This window comes from Somniosus microcephalus, chromosome 5 (genome assembly GCF_052327205.1).
Source record: "Somniosus microcephalus isolate GS21.2 chromosome 5, FLI_Smic_1.0, whole genome shotgun sequence".
Lineage (NCBI taxonomy): Eukaryota > Metazoa > Chordata > Chondrichthyes > Squaliformes > Somniosidae > Somniosus > Somniosus microcephalus.
Window position 1 is genome coordinate 83782717 of NC_140991.1, and position 16218 is coordinate 83798934.

Here is a 16218-nt window from a genome sequence, read left to right on the forward strand (position 1 = left end):
TGATCACCACTGCAGCATGCAATGAGATGAAACAAAGATTAACGTCGCAGTTGACCAGCCCTATTCTGAATTGTACCTACAGATGTCATTGCAGCAGGTGATAGTTTTGCAACTGATTAATGACCTGGCCCATGAAGACAGTTCCTCACAATCATTGCCAAGTAAGTGCGCCAGTGCTTGCAGAATGGTTTGAATCTAGCGGTTGGCTGTTCATTGTTCTGGAATGTCATGCCTTCTTTCATGAAGTGCTACTGAAAGCATTAACATTACGATTCGGGTGCTTGTGAGGAAGCGTCAAAGCGGACTGTAAAAGCTTCTACAAGTATGTAAAAAGAAAAAAATTAGTGAAGACAAATGTAGGTCCCTTACAGTCAGAAATGGGAGAATTTATAATGGGGAACAAGGAAATGGCAGAGCAATTAAACAAATACTTTGGTTCTGTCTTCACGGAAGAGGACACAAATAACTTCCCAGAAATGCTAAGGAACCAAAGGTCTAGTGAGGAGGAATTAAAGGAAACTGGTATTAGTAAAACAAAAGTGCTGGAGAAATTAATGGGACTGAAAGCCGATAAATCCCCAGGGCCTGATAATCTGCATCTCAGTGCTAAAAGAGGTAGCCGTGGAAATAGTGGATGCATTGGTTGTCATCTTCCAAAATTCTATAGATTGAACAGTTCCTGCAGATTGGAGGGTGGCAAATGTAACACCACTACTTAAAAAAGGGAGAGAAAAAACATGGAACTACAGACAGGTGAGCCTAACATCAGTAGTAGGGAAAATGCTAGAGTCTATTGTAAAGGGTGTGATAACAGGACACTTAGAAAATATCAACGGGATTAGACAAAGTCAACATGGATTTATGAAAGGGAAATTGTGTTCGACAAACCTACTTGAGTTTTTTGAGGATGTAACTGGTAGAATAGATAAGGGAGAACCAGTGGATGTGGTGTATTTGGATTTTCAGAAAGCCTTTGATAAAGTCCCACATAAGAGGTTAATGTGCAAAATGAAAGCACGTGAGATTGGGGGCAATATACTGGCATGGATTGAAAATTGGTTAACAGACAGGAAACAGAGTAGGAATAAATGGGTCTTTTTCAGGGTGGCAGGCGGTGACTAGTGAGGTACCACAGGGATCAGTGCTTGGGCCCCAGCTATTCACAACATACATCAATGACTTGGATAAGGGAACCAAATGTAATATTTCCAAGTTTGCTGACAACACAAAACTAGGTGGGATTGAGAGTTGTGAGGAGGATGCAAAGAGGCTTCAAGGCGATTTAGACAAGTTGAGTGAGTGGGCAAATACATGGCAGATGCAGTATAATGTGGATAAATGTGAAGTTACCTACTTCGGTAGGAAAAACAGAAAGACAGAGTATTATTTAAAAAGGTGATAGATTAGAAAATGTTGATGTACAAAGGGACCTGGGTATCCTTGTACACCAGTCACTGAAAGCAAACATGTAGGTGCAGCAAGCAGTTAGGAAGGCAAATGGTATGTTGGCCTTCATTGCAAGAGGATTTGAGTACAGGAGCAAGGATGTCTTACTACAGTTATACAGGGCCTTGGCGAGACCACACCTGGAGTAGTGTGCGTAGTTTTGGTCTCCTTACCTAAGAAAGGACATACTTGCCATAGAGGGAGTGCAGCGAAGGTTCACCAGACTGATTCCTAGGATGGCAGGACTGTTGTATGAGGAGAGATTGGGTCGACTAGGCCTGTATTCACTAGAGTTTAGAAGAGAGGGGATCTCATTGAAACGTATAAAATTCTGACAGGGCTACACAGACTGGATGCAGGGAGGATGTCTCCCCTGGCTGAGGGCTCCAGAACGAGGGGGTCACAGTCTCAGGATACAGGGTAGGACATTTAGGACTGAGAGGAAGAGAAATTTCTTCACTCAGAGGGTGGTGAACCTGTGGAATTCTCTACCACAAAAGGCTGTGGAGGCCAAGTCACTGAATATATTTGAGGAGATAGATATCTAGACGCAAAAGGCTTCAAGGGGTATGGGGAGAGAGCAGGAATATGGTATTGAGATAGAGGATCAGCTATGATCATATTGAATGGCGGAGCAGGCTCGAAGGGCTGAATGGCCCACTCCTGCTCCTATTTTTCTATTATGGTTGGTCAGGCATTTACCAATCTTGATGGTGCCATCAGGTCTTCTGTTCCAGAGGAGCCTCCACTGTACTAATTGTCTGCTAAAGCAATGCATGTTTACTTCTGTCTGCAAAAATGTATATATTTGCAGGTGGTCAGAAAGCACCTGTTGTGCAAATGATCTGAATGGAATTCGCTTGCTGGTCTTTTTCTTCTTCTAAACATATCAGATGACAGTGTTGGAACATGGGACATACTGAAACATGGCGAAGAAGCAGAGAGCTTGATGAGATATTAAGGCCAGCTTAGCATATAGTATAGGGAGCAAACACTACAAGATAGTGCACATTTGTTTATTAACATGCATTATCTTTATATATTCACCTAGGTAATGACAATAAACTTGAGCCAAATGAACTTAGCATAGAGATTTTATGGGAACTTAGAAGCTAGCTTAGCATAGTGAACAGGAGACATTATTGCAGGATAGTGCATGCATGCACACACGCATCATTAATTGAAATAAAGCATTGTGCTTGGACCCTGGACGCCTGCCAGATGAAGGCTTTTTGGTTGTAAAAGTTTGAACGACAAAGGAGTTATTAAATGCAGCTGCTTTTCACACAGAAAAGCAGACAGATAACCTGCGAGGACAGACGAGATAAGGGAAACTACATGACATGGGGCTTGAGCTTTGATTCAGAATGGACACCATGGGAAGGTTAATAAAGGGGGGGGGGGGGTCACGAAGCCAGGTGACAGGAGGAATCTAATCAAGGGAGAGAGGTAGATTAGAGTTCACTACAGGCACAGAATTATATAACAGACATTTCGTGTTTAGAAAAGTTAGTGCAGCAAGGGAATAGTGAAGTGCATGTTTACGCATCTGTATTCGTATCGGTTTAATCTACTCTGCTTGTAAAGTGCTTTGCATATTGACTAAAGAAATAAAAGTATTGAGCCTGAAGCAACGACTAGTCTTGTTACAATGTGGGTCTCTCCATTACATCACAGAATCCCACTGGGGAACCAATGGTGCCAGTAATTTTGCTGGAGGGAGGGGGCAAAGCCAAAAATTTAAAGACACACAAGAACGTAATGACAGCAGGAAAAATAGAAGGCAAGAACATTGGTTATGATAGGGCTGAAATTCACACATCTTAAAACTACTTCACCCTTTCCATATACTCACTGCCACATTGGTATAATTTATATCTGATGTCCTGTACACCAGAATGACAGGAAATGATGTGCAGGGCAACCCACCCCAACATTAGGGAGTACAGCTGCAACCTTTACCTAAAAGTGTTCCTCCACTCATCCATTAAAGCTTCACAGAACGCAATTGTGTTTCATTCATTTGTGAGCACCAAAAATTATGTATACAGGCACCTGCGTTTTACTCCATTTCATAATTCCTGAAGTTTATTTGCCCCTATTGTCTTCTTTTTTCTAAGGCAAGACAGGCCAGAACAGCTGGGAAAGATTGATTACCAAACCCTCTGCGCTGCATTGAGGCAATAAAAGGGAGCCGGAGTTGGTGAAATAGGAGGGAGGTTGCAGCTACACTTTCATCGTGGCATTCTACTGCTCTTCCTTCACCACAATCTCCTCTGGAAGCAGACCAGGAAGAATAATCAGGCTCCTCCTTTGGCCCCATCAGCACTTCATTGTACATGCCATCAATTACCCAATCTCTCCCAACCAGACCCAGCTTCCCTTCTCCTTCCCCTAGGGCCATTTCACGCTTCTCTTTCTTTCTCCCCCTCCCAAGTGCTGCTCCGTGCTTCTCTTCGTCTTCATCACTGCCGCCCCCCCACCCCTCGCCAAACAAATGCCGTGCTGGCTTTTCCTCTTCCTCAGCTTCCAAATACCGCTCCTGCATGTCCCCAAAGCGGTTCCTAGCTTTTACTCTCTTCCACCCTGGCAGCTCCCCTCTTTCTAGCCACCCCACCCCTGCAAAACACCACTGTTGTCTGTCCCTCCCCCTCTCTAACTTCAAGACCATTGCTCCTCGCCCACAAACACCCATATTGTGCTCCTATCTGCTGGGGCTTCTACTAGGAACGGAGTCTAGCTATGTTGATTTTGGCAAGTTAATGTGCCCATGCAGACAGGACCCTCAGAAAGCTGACTATGTTAAATGCGCACATATACAAAAGGTCATAGATGCAAAGTCAGTAGTCGTTTAAAAAGATGGTAGGTAATTACTTGGTAGGTGAAAATATTAAAAGGGATAGGGAGAGAAGGCAAGGAACTTGGATTAAAAAGCGAGCTGTCCATGGCTTGATGGACTGAATGGCCTATGGTCCTAGTTGTGCTGAGATGGGAAAGACATGGTGAAACCACTCCTGGAAGGAGATTAACAGGCTAGCAATATTACAACTCAAGAACCTGCAGCAGAACTCAAATAGCCTGTTACAATTCAGGCTTATCCAGATACTTTTTTCATGCCCAACAGGAAAAACCAGCTGCCATTGCCTATAAACTAAAGTGAGATGAATCAGATCTCTCTCCAACTGGAAATTGGGAGAGACACAAGTAGAAGTGTTTGGAGGATCTCCGACTGTAGAGCCAAACTAGCTGAAGGCTCCACCAATGGAATTGGAACAGAGGGAGAAGGTATGCTCAGGAAGCCAAAGTGTGAAGAGCAGATGGCACACACTGATGAAGAGCTGGAGGTTGCAAAGGTAGGCAATGGTGAAGCCATGGTAGGTTTTGAACTCAATGCATTACAGGACATGGAGCCAATGGAGATCAGTATTATAAATACAAGAACAGTCTGGTCTGGTCTAACAGAAAGACTGGAAAGAACCACCAAACAAGAATAGCAGCAGCAACTTGTATTCCACATTCAAACCACAACATGCTGTGTAATTTGTCCAGTTAGGTGTACGAATCGAGCCGACTGTAACTTATATCCAACAAGTGCTGGCAACCACTTGAGGGATATTTAAATAGGTGTACTGTTCAATTCATTGAGTAAAGTCAGTATTGAACCTTCAGAGAAAAATATGTTGGACAAGTTTAGTGCCTACATTTAGATAGAGAACCAGAAAATACTTTAGCTTATACATTGTGACCACTATTTTTCTTTCATGGAACTGGTATATAGGGCATGCATATCCTGTCAATAAACCATGGTTCCTGTTGTCATGAGTTTTGTTCACATTATTCAGTCAATATTATTGTAAATTGCAGTTAACATTTCCCATTAAATTTTGCTGTCAATTGTCATGATGTAGTTGCAGGCTTTGACCACTCTGGCTACATGAAGCAGGCTTCTGAAGCCTCTGTCCCAACTCTCTCAATTTTGAAGACACGAGAAAGGTCCTATGGAAGTACAGGACATCCAGTAGCAAAAGCAATTTAAAGGAAAGGCTATCTGTTCATCATCCTGCACACTCGGAAACTTGAGGTATTAAGGATCACTCAAAATTGTAAGGAGCCAAGACCTATGGCATTATCTAAAATACAAAAGGTGAAGTACGTATCAAGATCTAGAGAGAAGACTCAAAAACATACCAATTTGTGTAACTCAAAGTTGTTGAGAAGAAAAAAAACTAATTGGATTACAGTTAAATAGATCTTTATCTACTCATGAAAACCTGGGCGATGTCCTTGTTTGAGTCGAGGTTACACAGTTGATATGGGGGACAGAAGGAAAAGGGCCAGCTGTCGCCAAGACACGCCACAGAAAAGTTCCAGTACTTCATCAGTTGTCAAAATGTTTTACTACTAATGCATGGCCGACCAGAGTACTCCTATAACCAGCACTTCAGTAAACACACTGCTACTTCAAATTTTCAATACATTGCCTGATCAGATCCAAGCCACAGCCATATACCCTTAATTTATATTAAACTGACAATGGACTGGGCATACTTGACAGGAACAGGACTTAAAACAACTGAATACCCATCCAATTTCTTCACAAACTTCATCAGAATCAATGTCAACCTGCATTTATTATATAATTATAATAAATAGCTCAAGGAGCTTCGGATAGGGATTAACACACTGGATAACATTTGTTCTGAATGAGAAACTGATCCAATCATTCACAGATTGTGATTTTTTTTTTTTTTTTTAAGTTTTAAGTTGGCACCTTGGTTTTCTCAGATCATGTCTGAGATTATTATTACTATGACTATTATCCTGACAAACAGCAAATATAATCTTTTGATGGGAACAGTTTACATCATAAAGGTTGTAAATGTCTGGAAAACTATGGTTGTAAGAAATTAAAAACAAACCGTTTTACCTTCAGGATCATACATTTGGAATACTCTTCTAGCTTGTTCCCAAGGAGATTCTGGGGCCACTAAGGACATTTCCTGAAAAAAAAAGGTACTTTGTCTCTAAAGGCCTGCCTTTTTTGGTTCATTTAAAAATATAGGCATGAACAAACACAAGACTTGCATACAAAACTGTTGTGCCTGGTTTTGATAAAGCATTTAGAAATATTTCATTAAGGTGACAAGAAAAAGTCTATTAAATACAACATGGCAAATGAAAAAAAACCCTTGTTCGCAATTAATGGCCTTGACATCCTTTTTAAAAGTAGGATGTTCAAAACTGGATATGATATTTGAACTACAGCTTAACCAATGACTTATGTAGGTTTAATATTACTTCTCTTTTGTACTCAATGTTCCCATTTATAAAACCTAGGATCCCATATGCCCCCACCCCACCCCCCACCCCTCCCACCCCCAAGTAAAACAACTTTATCAAACAAGGTCAGCAGTGTAAGAGGGGCTGTGGCTGAGGGCTGGGAATCCCAGTCCAGAAGTTCCCATGTCCCAAACTAGTGGCACAAATAGAGATAAATGGGTTTGATCCAATAGCCATTAGAGAGACGTGGTTGCAAGGTGACCAAGGTTGGCAACTAAATGTTCCAGGGTACTTGACGTTTCAAAAAGACATGCAGAATGGAAAGGGTGGGGGGGGGGGCGGGAAGCAGCCCGGATAATAAACGGATGACATAAGGACAGTAGAGAGAAAGGATCTTGGCTCTGAAGATCAGGAAGTAGAATCAGTATGGGTGGAGATAAGGAATAACAAGGGGCAGAAAACACTGGTGGTGGTAGTAGTATATAGGCCCCCTAACAGTATCTAGAACGTTGGCCAGAATATTAATCAAGAAATAGTAGGAGCTTGTAACAAATGTAATGCAATAATCATGGGGGACTTTAATCTTCATCAAGACTAGACAAATCAAATTGGCAAAGGTAGTCTGGATGACAAGTTCATGGAATGCATTCAGGACAGTTTCCTGGAATAATACGTCATGGAACCAACCAGGGAACAGGCTATTTTAGATCTTGTATTGTGTAATGAGACAGCGTTAATTAGCATTCTCATAGTAAAGGATCCTCTGGGGCAGAGTGATCATAATATGATAGGCAAGTCACTCTCAAAATTAAGGTGAAATTCTAAGTCCGAAACTAGAGTCTTAAACTTTCAAAAAGCCAATTACATAGGTATGAGGGGCGAGTTGGCGAAAGTAGATTGGAAAAATAGATTAAAAAGGTATGACCGTAGATAAGCAGCGGGTAGGATTTAAAGAAATATTTCATAATTCTCAACAAAAATACATTCCATTGAGAACCAAAAACTGCATGGGAAAAGTGATCCATCCGTGGCTAATTAAAGTTGTTAAGGGTAGCATTATATTGAAAGAAGCTTATAATGTTACAAATAATAGTAGTAAGCCTGAGGATTGGGAGAGTTTCAGAAACCAGCAAAGGATGACCAAAAAATTGATAAGGGGAAAAAAATAGAATGAGAAAACTAGCAAGAAATATAAAAACAGATTGTAAGAGCTTCTACAAGTATGTAAAAAGGAAGAGAGTAGCAAAAGTAAACGTTGGTCCCTCAGAGGCTGAGCAGGAGAAATTATTATGGGTGATAAGGAAATGGCAGAAACATTAAACAAATATTTTGTATCCGTCTCCACAGTAGAAGACACAAAAAGCATACCAAAAATGGTGGGGAACCAAGGGTCCAATGAGGGTGAGGAACTTAATGTAATTACTATAAGTAGAGAAAAAGTACTTGAGAAACTAATGGGACTAAAAGCAGACAAATCCCCTGGACTCGACAGCCTACATCCTAGGGTTCTAAAAGAGGTGGCTGCAGAAATAGCAGATGCATTGGTTTTGATCTTCCAAAATTCCCTAGATTCTAGAACGGTCCCAGCGGATTGGAAGGTAGCAAATGTAACACCGCTATTCAAGAAAGGCAGGAGAGAGAAAACAGAGAACTACAGGCCAGTTAGCCTGACATCAGTAATAGGGAAAATAATGGAATCCATTTTTAAGGAAGTGGTAGCAGGGCATGTAGAAAATCATAACATGATTAGGCAGCATCAACATGGTTTTATGAAAGGGAAATCATGTTTGACAAATTTATTAGAGTTTTTTGAGGATGTAACAAACAGGGTAGATAAAGGGGAACTAGTGGATGTAGTATATTTGGATTTCCAAAAGGCATTCGATAAGGGGCCACATAAAAGATTACACAAGATTAGGGCTCATGGGGTTGGGGGTAATATAGTAGCATGGAGAGAGGATTGCTTAACTGACAGAAAATAAAGTAGGGATAAACGGGTCTTTTTCAGGTTGGCAGGCTATAACTAGTGGGATGCCACAAGGATCAGTGCTGAGGCCTCAGCTATTTACAATCTATATTAATGACCTAGATGAAAGGACCAAGTGTAATGTATGTGATGAAATATTCCATTCATCACTGCCTGTGACTGTGGTTGGTTTCAGGTTCCCCCTTACCATTGTATTGCCTGTGACTGTGGTTGGTTTCAGGTTTCTCCTCACCATTGTATTGTGTATTGGAATGTATGGAATGTGTTGTGTGTAGGGCTCCGCCCATACCTGGCCTCTATGTAAGCCAGCTCAGTCTGGCCTCACAGCCAGTACTGCAGACCTCCAGGGAAGATACCTCTCTCCACTGCGTGTTATCTTCTAAGTTAATAAAAGCCTTGTTTTGTTTCGCTAACAGAGTCTCAGGATTATTGAGGCACATCAATGTATCCAAGTTTGTTGATGATACAAAGCTAGGTGGGACAGTAAGCTGTGAGGAGTCTGCAAAGGGATATAGATAGACTAAGTGAGTGGGCAGTAAAGGTGGCAGATGGAGTATAATGTCGGGAAATGAGGTTGTTCACTTTGGTAGGGAGAATAGAAAAAGAGATTTTTTTTTTTTTTTTTTATAAATGGTGAAGTTTTAAATGTTGGGTGTTGAGAGATTTGGGTGTCCTCGTGCAAGAAGCACAAAAGTTAGCATGCAGGTACAGCAAGCAAGGCAAATGGTATGTTGGCCTTTATTGCAAGGGGGTTGGAGTATAAGAGTGAGGAAGTCTTGGTACAATTGTACAGGGCCTTGGTGAGACCACACCTGGAGTACTGTGCACAGTTTTGGTCTCCTTATCTAAAGGAAGGATATACTTGCCTTGGAGGCGGTGCAATGAAGGTTCACTAGATTGATTCCTGGGATGAGAGGGCTGTCCTATGATGAGAGATTGTGTAGAATGGGCCTATACTCTCTGGAGTTAAGAAGAATGAGAGGTGATCTCATTGAAACATACAAGATTCTGAAGGGGATTGACAGGGTAGATGCTGAGAGGTTGTTTCCCCTGGCTGGAGTGTCTAGAACTAGGGGGCATCATCTCAGGATAAGGGGTAGGCCATTTAATACTCAGATGAGGAGGAATTTCTTCACTCAGGGTTGTGAATCTTTGGAATTCTCTGCCCCAGAAGGCTGTGAATGCTGAATCTGAGTATATTCAAGATTCAAATTTTTGGACTCGAGGGGAATCAAGGGATATGGAGATCGGGCGGGAAAGTGGAGTTGAGATGGATGATCAGCCATGAGCTTATTGTACAGCAGAGCAAGCTTGAGGGGCCGTATGGCCTACTCCTGCTCCTATTTCTTGTTATGTCCCGAGTCACTGAATGAAAGCAGGAATTCTAGCCTGCTAAATGGCAGATGTGGGGCTCACCAAGGGGTCCAGACTTGGAGTCCTGAAGATTAAGAGAATGTAGTCAAAATTTCTTAGTCTGCTTACAAAGGGGGCTGATGGAGGCACAGAAATAATGTTTTGGGAGGGGGTTGGGCCTGGTCCCCCTGGAATTGGCACATAAGTTTCACTTCTGAAAATTAAATACCCCAAACATGATGTCAAAGGTAAATAAAAAAAGTTTGTTCGCACTTAAAACATTAAAAAACCTAGTCACATCAGAACAGCATAGCCAGCAGCTTACTTTCTGGTAAATACCTACAAACCATGATTTATTATTTTAAGAGGCAAAATATATAAATAAAATGAGAATTACAGTAAAGTAATGAAAAGCATGAAATGTTTTGTTTGGTTTCGAGAGCCGACGATAGCTATAAATCATTGGAACGCTACTTCTGCAATCTGGTTTAAGTCTTCTGGGTATCATTTCCGGTGTTCATTGCCTTGAGACAATCTGGATTTGGCATTAGATACATACATTTAGAAGTGGTACTGCTCCAAGCTTCTGTCTGTTTAAACAAGAGGTACGTACAGTTTCATTCTCCGCCAAATAGAAATATATTTGACATTTACTGGAACCATTTATAATTAAAATGTATGCTATGGCAAACCGCAACAGAGCTTGGAACAAAGCCCATACTCTTCCACTACCATACATTAACTACAACATACAGCAATGAAATCTAAATTTCAGTCTAACACTTTAAAAAAAAATTCATGTCATTTAACACCAATAGAATCTTGGCGTCATCTTGTAACTTCGGTAATACTCTTCTGATCCTCAGTGTCTACAATATGTAATATTAGCATCAATGAGACCGGGAAAACAGTAAGAATGTGATTTTTATTTTTTTGGATTGATTTTCTCTCATTAAGGTGTTGACTCCTTTCAGGTTTTAGTTCCACAATTACCTGCTGCCCTCTTGTACTTTGCCAAAGTGGCAATTCTTCATGTGTTTGTCCAGACAGTTGAGTACTGATAGGCTAATGGGGGAGGGGAGGGGCAGGAGAAAGCATCACAACTGAGAGCAATCATATCCTCAACATCCACACACAGGAATCAAACCTGAAACCTTCAGCACTGTGGCTCAGTCACATGATGTTTTTATCAAATGGGAAAGCAGAGGAGTCACACGTGATAAACCAGGGAAGTGAAGTTGTATGAAGTAATTTGACCTCTTGATTGTGCTACAATTGTGTGGAAAGATACACGAATGCCACTTAATATTTTGCGCGTTCCAACTAGATTAGTAAAGCCAACCAATGGAGCCCACTTTAATTCTTTGCATATTTATGGGGAGTCAGATTTTGTCTTAAATTATAATTTGTATGTGTGTGCATTATATATAGCTGAACTAAGCCTGTTGAATAACAACAGACGTCAACCCCTCATGGTTCAAAACTAGTAGACAAGTAATCCCTTAGTACCAATAAATTCCACTATTCTCACCATCAACTCCATCACAAACCACTACTTATTTTGTACATGCATATAGTATCTGAATACATATAAAAAGTTACAATTATAAAATGTAGCGGAGGAACAGGAGTTATATTGCAGCTTTCTGATAATATTCCGAGCCAGTTATTGCTTATATTCTACTAGGTACTTTTTATATGTTGGTACCCTTATGTTATAGAAAAATGTACTTCAGCGCTTTGCTATGCCAATATATTTGTGCAATATTCTTGGGAAGACCTGTAATCACCAGTGTTTTAGCCTCTAGTTATATAGCTCAAACTGTTCTCTCCAGTCAAACCCAAGTTTGGAAAGGCAATTCTGTAATGATGCTAAAAAGAAAACCTCAAATAATTTAGTTATTACAACTTGTATTTATATAGTGCCTTTAACGTAGTAAAATGTCCCATGGTGCTGCACAGGAGTTAAAAACAAAAAATTTGACACCGATCCACATAAGGAGAAATTAGGACAGGTGACCAAAAGCTTGGTCAAAGAGGTAGGTTTTAAGGAGTGTCTTAAAGGAGGAGAGAGAGTTAGCGAGGAGAGGTTTAGGCAGGGAATTCCAGAGCTTAGGGGCTAGGCAACAGAAGGCACGGCCACCAAAGGTTGAGCGATTATAATCAGGGATGCTCAAGAGCGCAGATATCTTGGGGGGTTTGTGGGACTGAAGGAGATTACAGAGATAGGAAGGGGCGAGGCCATGGATAGATTTGAAAACAAGGATAAGAATTTTGAAATCAAAGCGCTGCTTAACCGGGAGCCAATGTAGGTCAGCGAGCACACTTGCACTTAAATCTTAATAATTGCAGTAATATAAAATATAGCAGGGGAGCTCCCAAGCAATATAAACAGAGCACCTCCAGCAACGGAACTGCTGAGCCCTTAAGAGCATCAAACCCCATTTAAAATGCAATGTTTTAAAAGTCAAAAATAAAAGTGCCCAATAACTGTAAACAAGTTTTCTCTTTCCATAACAAATACAGGCGGGATAGCACGGTGAACTGGGCGGGATAGCACTGTGAACTGGGCGGGATAGCACTGTGAACTGGGCGGGATAGCACTGTGAACTGGGCGGGATAGCACTGTGAACTGGGCGGGATAGCACTGTGAACTGGGCGGGATAGCACTGTGAACTGGGCGGGATAGCACTGTGAACTGGGCGGGATAGCACTGTGAACTGGGCGGGATAGCACGGTGAACTGGGCGGGATAGCACTGTGAACTGGGCGGGATAGCACTGTGAACTGGGCGGGATAGCACTGTGAACTGGGCGGGATAGCACTGTGAACTGGGCGGGATAGCACTGTGAACTGGGCGGGATAGCACTGTGAACTGGGCGGGATAGCACTGTGAACTGGGCAGGATAGCACTGTGAACTGGGCAGGATAGCACTGTGAACTGGGCAGGATAGCACTGTGAACTGGGCAGGATAGCACTGTGAACTGGGCAGGATAGCACTGTGAACTGGGCAGGATAGCACTGTGAACTGGGCAGGATAGCACTGTGAACTGGGCAGGATAGCACTGTGAACTGGGCAGGATAGCACTGTGAACTGGGCAGGATAGCACTGTGAACTGGGCAGGATAGCACTGTGAACTGGGCAGGATAGCACTGTGAACTGGGCAGGATAGCACTGTGAACTGGGCAGGATAGCACTGTGAACTGGGCAGGATAGCACTGTGAACTGGGCAGGATAGCACTGTGAACTGGGCAGGATAGCACTGTGAACTGGGCAGGATAGCACTGTGAACTGGGCAGGATAGCACTGTGAACTGGGCAGGATAGCACTGTGAACTGGGCAGGATAGCACTGTGAACTGGGCAGGATAGCACTGTGAACTGGGCAGGATAGCACTGTGAACTGGGCAGGATAGCACTGTGAACTGGGCAGGATAGCACTGTGAACTGGGCAGGATAGCACTGTGAACTGGGCAGGATAGCACTGTGAACTGGGCAGGATAGCACTGTGAACTGGGCAGGATAGCACTGTGAACTGGGCAGGATAGCACTGTGAACTGGGCAGGATAGCACTGTGAACTGGGTAGGATAGCACTGTGAACTGGGTCTTCCTAATGGCAGACCAAGCATCTGTGGTGATGTAATAAAGTTGCTGCAATATTCTCTAACTTGACACCATAGGTCTGATGATTGTTAATCTTAAATAGTACATGCGAATAGAGGTGGAAGGTTGAGAGAAAGCGGCAAGAGTGTCAAGACGATTTAGCAGCGTTTCGTACTGCTCGGACCATTCCTAGCTTTCCATTAAAGAGTGAAAATGGCTAACGAAAGGCAAAAAGGCCAGTTTAACTTCCAAAAGGTTAATGAACAGTAAAGTGCATTATACTATGGCCAGACCAAAATATCATACAAACTTTAATCACATTATTGTTGAAACTTGATCTGTAGGACCAGAGATCTGCCAAGATTAAATCTTACTTGCCAAGGAAACTATATGCAGCAAGATTTCAAATTTTGTCCTTTGTCATGTTCCATCTTGAACTGAACAAAGTTTGATGAGACAAAAGTAAAAACCTAATGTCATAGAATGATACAGCACAGGAGGCGGCCATTCAGCCCATTGTGCCTGTGCCGGTTATTTGGAAGAGCTCTCCAATTAGTCCCATTCTCCCACTCATTCCCCTTGTCCTGTAGATTTTTTCCCCTTCAAGTATTTATCCAATTCTCTTTAGTACTATGGAGTCTGTTTCCAATACCCTTTCAGGCAGTGTATTCCAGATCAGCACAAAAAATGCAAAAACTAATGTTCCCTCACGTCGCCTCTGGTTCTTTTATCAATCACCTTCAATCTGTGTCCTTTCTCCCTATTTATTCTATCAAAACCCTTCAACATTTTCAACACCTCTATCAAATCTCCTCTTAACCTTCTCAGCTCTAAGGAGAACAACCCCAGCTTCTCAAGTCTCTCTCGTTAACTTTTGTATGCTATTCCTCTGTTAATAAAGCTAAGGATCCCATATGCTTTTTAAAAAAAAGCCTTTTCAACTGTCCTGCCACCTTCAAAGATTTGTGTACATACACCCCCTTTAAAATTGTATCATTTAGTTTATATTGCCTCTCCTCATTCTTCCTACCAAAATGCATCACTTTACACTTCTCTACATTAAATTTCAGCTGCCATGTGTCAGCCTATTTCACCCGTTTATGTCCTCCTGTGGTCTGTTACTATCCTCCTCATTGTTTACTATATTTCCAAGTTTTGTGTCAACTGCGAACTTTGAAACTATGCGCTGTATACCCAAGTCCAGGTCATTAATATATATCAAAAAGAGCAGTGGTCCCAACACCGACCCCTGGGGATACCACTGCACAGTCTGAAAAACAACCAACCATTCACCACTACTCTCTGCTTTCTGTCACTTAGCCAATTTTGTATCCAATTTTGTCATGTTTCATCATAATCTAGACAGGATTCCAGTATAAGGTTACAGGACTGTTAGCTGTTTTTCGTACTGTGGAAATGCACTGTCAAAACATTGAAAATTATTTACTGTTAAATAATTGCAATGAACTCTTAAACCCAACTATACAGTTTAACAACCTTAAAAGTATCAAATGTCAAGCTTCTGAAAAAAAAAATTAGAATGGTTTGGGGTTCATATGGTTTGAAACAGTTGTAAAGACAGACTGCATAGAAAGTTGGGGGGTGGGGATGCAAGATGTGAAAGACTGAAATCTGAACTAAAGCCAGTTTCTTAAAATAGCACCACAGTTTACTACAACTGACCACCTCAGTTCTTGGCCCTGAATGATGATTACAAAAGTTTGTACAACAAATAGAACTCTGGAAATAAAATTTAAAAAAAGGAAAAATCCAGCTATTCCCTGGTTCATTGATTAACAGATTTTACGTGTTTTGATTACGTTTCCATCAACAGGCCAATTTTTTTATTGAACCAATTAAATATGCATCATAAAATGAGGACAGATAAAAGTGTTGCTTTTCTTAAAAGGATATTACGCAGAAACCATATAATCCAGAATCCTACTGGTGTTCCAATCCACCCTCATTTGAACCCATGTTTGACCAAAGCACTTCTAAACAGTCCAAACTTGTTGGCCGAGCTCAAGCTGGGAACAGACACGGTGCTGGGACGGGTAACGTTAAATGTTAATCAGACGTGACTAGAACAGGTATCAGGAATTCAAGCATGAACATTAGCTCACCCAATTCAATCCACACTATTTTCTGCCCATTAAAATTAATGGAGACAGAATTGTGTGGGCCACAAATTGGTCACACTGATCTCCATGTCTGAATCCTCAACATGTGCACCTGTCACGCAAGGCTCTGCACCCGAGGCACTAATTTGTAACATCTACCCCTTTATGTACAGCTCTAAGACAACTTTAAGCCTGTATATTCAATTCAGATGATGACTGGATGATGGCTGTCACACTGGTTTTGTCAAAGCAGTCTCGGGTCATAATCAGCTTTGATTTTCCTGTTGTACATGCCTTATGAGCTTGCACCAGAAAACCACCATGAAAACTGCAGACTTGTAAAAACCCAACTGTTTCATTAATGTTCTTCAAGGAAGGAAACCTGTAGGACTACCCAGGCCAAAATGTGACTCAATCCCAAACTATGGC

General features: G+C 41.7%; 1 protein-coding gene across 1 annotated transcript in view; it reads right to left on the bottom strand.

Annotated features, from left to right (window-relative positions):
* The window catches only part of mindy3 (MINDY lysine 48 deubiquitinase 3), a 135973-nt gene that overhangs the window by 59395 nt on the left and 60360 nt on the right, over positions 1 to 16218 (bottom strand). The window contains exon 11 of the mRNA XM_085987921.1: positions 6374 to 6446. Within this exon, the coding sequence (XP_085844047.1) occupies positions 6374 to 6446 (73 nt within the window). The remainder of the gene's footprint in view (positions 1 to 6373; positions 6447 to 16218) is intronic.